The sequence below is a fragment of the Protopterus annectens genome, chromosome 2.part2 (genome assembly GCF_019279795.1).
Source record: "Protopterus annectens isolate FY-2018-M chromosome 2.part2, PAN1.0, whole genome shotgun sequence".
Classification (NCBI taxonomy): Eukaryota; Metazoa; Chordata; order Ceratodontiformes; family Protopteridae; genus Protopterus; species Protopterus annectens.
The window spans coordinates 703117419-703119918 of NC_056730.1; the positions used below are offsets into that span (position 1 = coordinate 703117419).

Here is a 2500-nt window from a genome sequence, read left to right on the forward strand (position 1 = left end):
TGTAGCAGCCAGTCCCTTCTTGAATCCAGTGCTACATTAAAGTCTCCTCTCATCATAACAGGAATGTTTTAAGGGGTATGTTTTATATTCTCAACCAGGAAGATTCAAATGTTTGTTAGCAGTTTCCCAGAAAGCTGTAGACAAATCAAACCATAACCCAAGTGAAAACAAATGTGATGTTATAGGGGATTCTGCATTTACATTAAGCTCTACATGATGACTCATTTATTTTAAATCTCTGTTTTTGGTGAGGACAGCTTTGCAGATCAGAAGCAAAAGCCTTAGGCTGTCTGCCACACCAGTGTAAGAACCTGTAAGCTACAACACTTGTTTTATTAGGAAGACGCTTCCTTCTTCTACATGGGTGGACTAATAATCCTGTATCATAGGATACTTTCTATACGCCCACAGGTACTACAGGACAAAACTGCTTTTGCTTTAATAAACAGACACATTAATAATATCAGTAAGTTTTATCTTGGGATGATTTCTTAACCTTCTAACCTTACCGTCACATTCTCAGCACAGCTGCACTACACAGACCATCATATCCCTAAAAAGTTTGGAGTCCTTAGCCAGCTCTCTAACTTTGTTGCATCATACATAAGTCAGCCATGACCGTCTCTCTGTCTCCATGGCAATGCAAATAACTATACTAAATTAGACGTCCATGCCCTCTGGCATCTCAGGGAGTCAACCTTAGGTAGATATTTGTAATACCTGAGGAGCATGTGTCCCACAAAGGAACACGCAATACGGAATAACATACTTGTGACTGACAATCAACAGTCCCTAGCCCTATCACCTATCCCAGAGGTGCTGACATCTGCTGTTCAGCTGAATAAGCAATGAGGAGCAGCTTGAAGTCGTGCCCATCCCAGGTCTTTAAAGGGCCCTGCCTCTTAGCCCTTCCAAATGACCCACGTGGCAGTCTGCATTTTGAGGGGGTTGGGAGGGTGGTCTAATGGTTAAGGTGTTTGCCTTGCAAACACAAGGTGCAGGGTTTGAATCTCACAAGAGGTAATTGGCTAGGCTTAAAATGGCTCGCAAGGGCAGTTATGAATCTATGAACCTATGAGCAGTTGACCTCCATCACTGGTATGCAAGAACAATGCCCAGAATGCTCCTCAACCCGAGAGGAGGCACCCCCCCCCCCCTGGCATTATCAAGCTCAGGTCACCTGTGTTGTAGTCAGAGCTTTATCCCTTTAAGCAAAAGAGATGGAGACAGCTGAAACCTTTGCTAGTGTAAACAGAAGGAAATCCCACTTGCAACTATCCACTTCAAGAGAGTTTTCAAAAACAAAGTACATCAGTATACATTTTTTATGAAAAAGTGTAACCCCTTGATAAAAGAAAGCATGTCAAAAGGACGCGAGAGACACTCTGAGGGATATCTTTAAAGAGTAATACAAAATTTGCACTACAACAGCGATAGAAATCCACCTTGTTTGTGGCACTAGGAGATCCTATAGGAAAAAAATAAAGGCTTAAGCATGCCAAAACACAACAAATGCCTGTAATAAAATACTGAAAGGCAAGGGGACTGAAACAGCTGTGCAGTAGCACACTCAACATAATGAGGTACAATGAAGGACACAGGAGCAATGAGGTTGACCATATAACACTGTGTGTTTGTGTGTGTGTGTGTGTGTGTGTGTGTGTGTGTGTGTGTGTGTGTGAAAGGCAACAGTGGCAAAAAAGATCAAGCTCAGTATTAACTTCTGAAGCCAGGCATCAGCTCTGACCACTCTGCAGCCTGTATTTTGGTTAACTTGTACACATCTATAATATACGTATAATAACGTGCTTAAGGAAAGCCACAAGAGAAACACTGAATACTACAACTGGATTTAAGAGAGAGAAAAGCAGTTCAATACAGATAAATCTGGGCCTGGTTTCTGGCAAGCTGAAGATCTAATAAGGAAATAAGACTCACACGAGACATATAACAGGAAGGAAGTAAACGCACAAAAGAAAAAGGCTCGTCAATATAACTAACTTAATTAAACCAGAAGACTCTTGCCCAATGAATAAAGTGTCTGCGGTGAGATAGTAAAGGATCAGTGAGACTTCCATCATGAAAGATTGGTACACTAAGTTTGACAAAGTCTAGGAGTTATAGAGAAAGTTTAGTTTATTCATCTTCTGTTCTCAATGTGCTGTGATGCATGAATTCCTTTGGTAAGTGATTAGCCCTAAAAATACCATTTTCCCTGGGCAATAAAGCAGATATAGATACTAACCATATGGTGCTATTTATAATCACCACAAAACTGCTTCTACTGAAAGCAATTAACAATTATGAACACAGATGTGATAGAAATTAAAGTACTGCCAATTTTGGATGCAAAGAAAAAAATTGAGTGGGAGGCATACCTGGCCTCTTTCCTCCAGCTCTGTTAGCATGACAATGGAGCAGGACTTCCACTCCCAGATCATTCGCCAAAAGTCCTCAGTTGTGTGCTGTAGTGGTCCTTGGCTGGCAATATAAGAGTCCT

At 41.2% G+C, this 2500-nt stretch overlaps 1 protein-coding gene across 1 annotated transcript in view; it reads right to left on the bottom strand.

Moving 5' to 3' along the window:
- Positions 1–2500, bottom strand: part of PTPRA (protein tyrosine phosphatase receptor type A) — a gene marked incomplete in the record, with an annotated part of 4245980 nt that overhangs the window by 283740 nt on the left and 3959740 nt on the right. Inside the window, 1 exon segment of the mRNA XM_044064105.1 lies at positions 2379–2500. This exon segment is cut by the window's right edge and continues 13 nt beyond it. Coding sequence (XP_043920040.1) covers positions 2379–2500 — 122 coding nt within the window.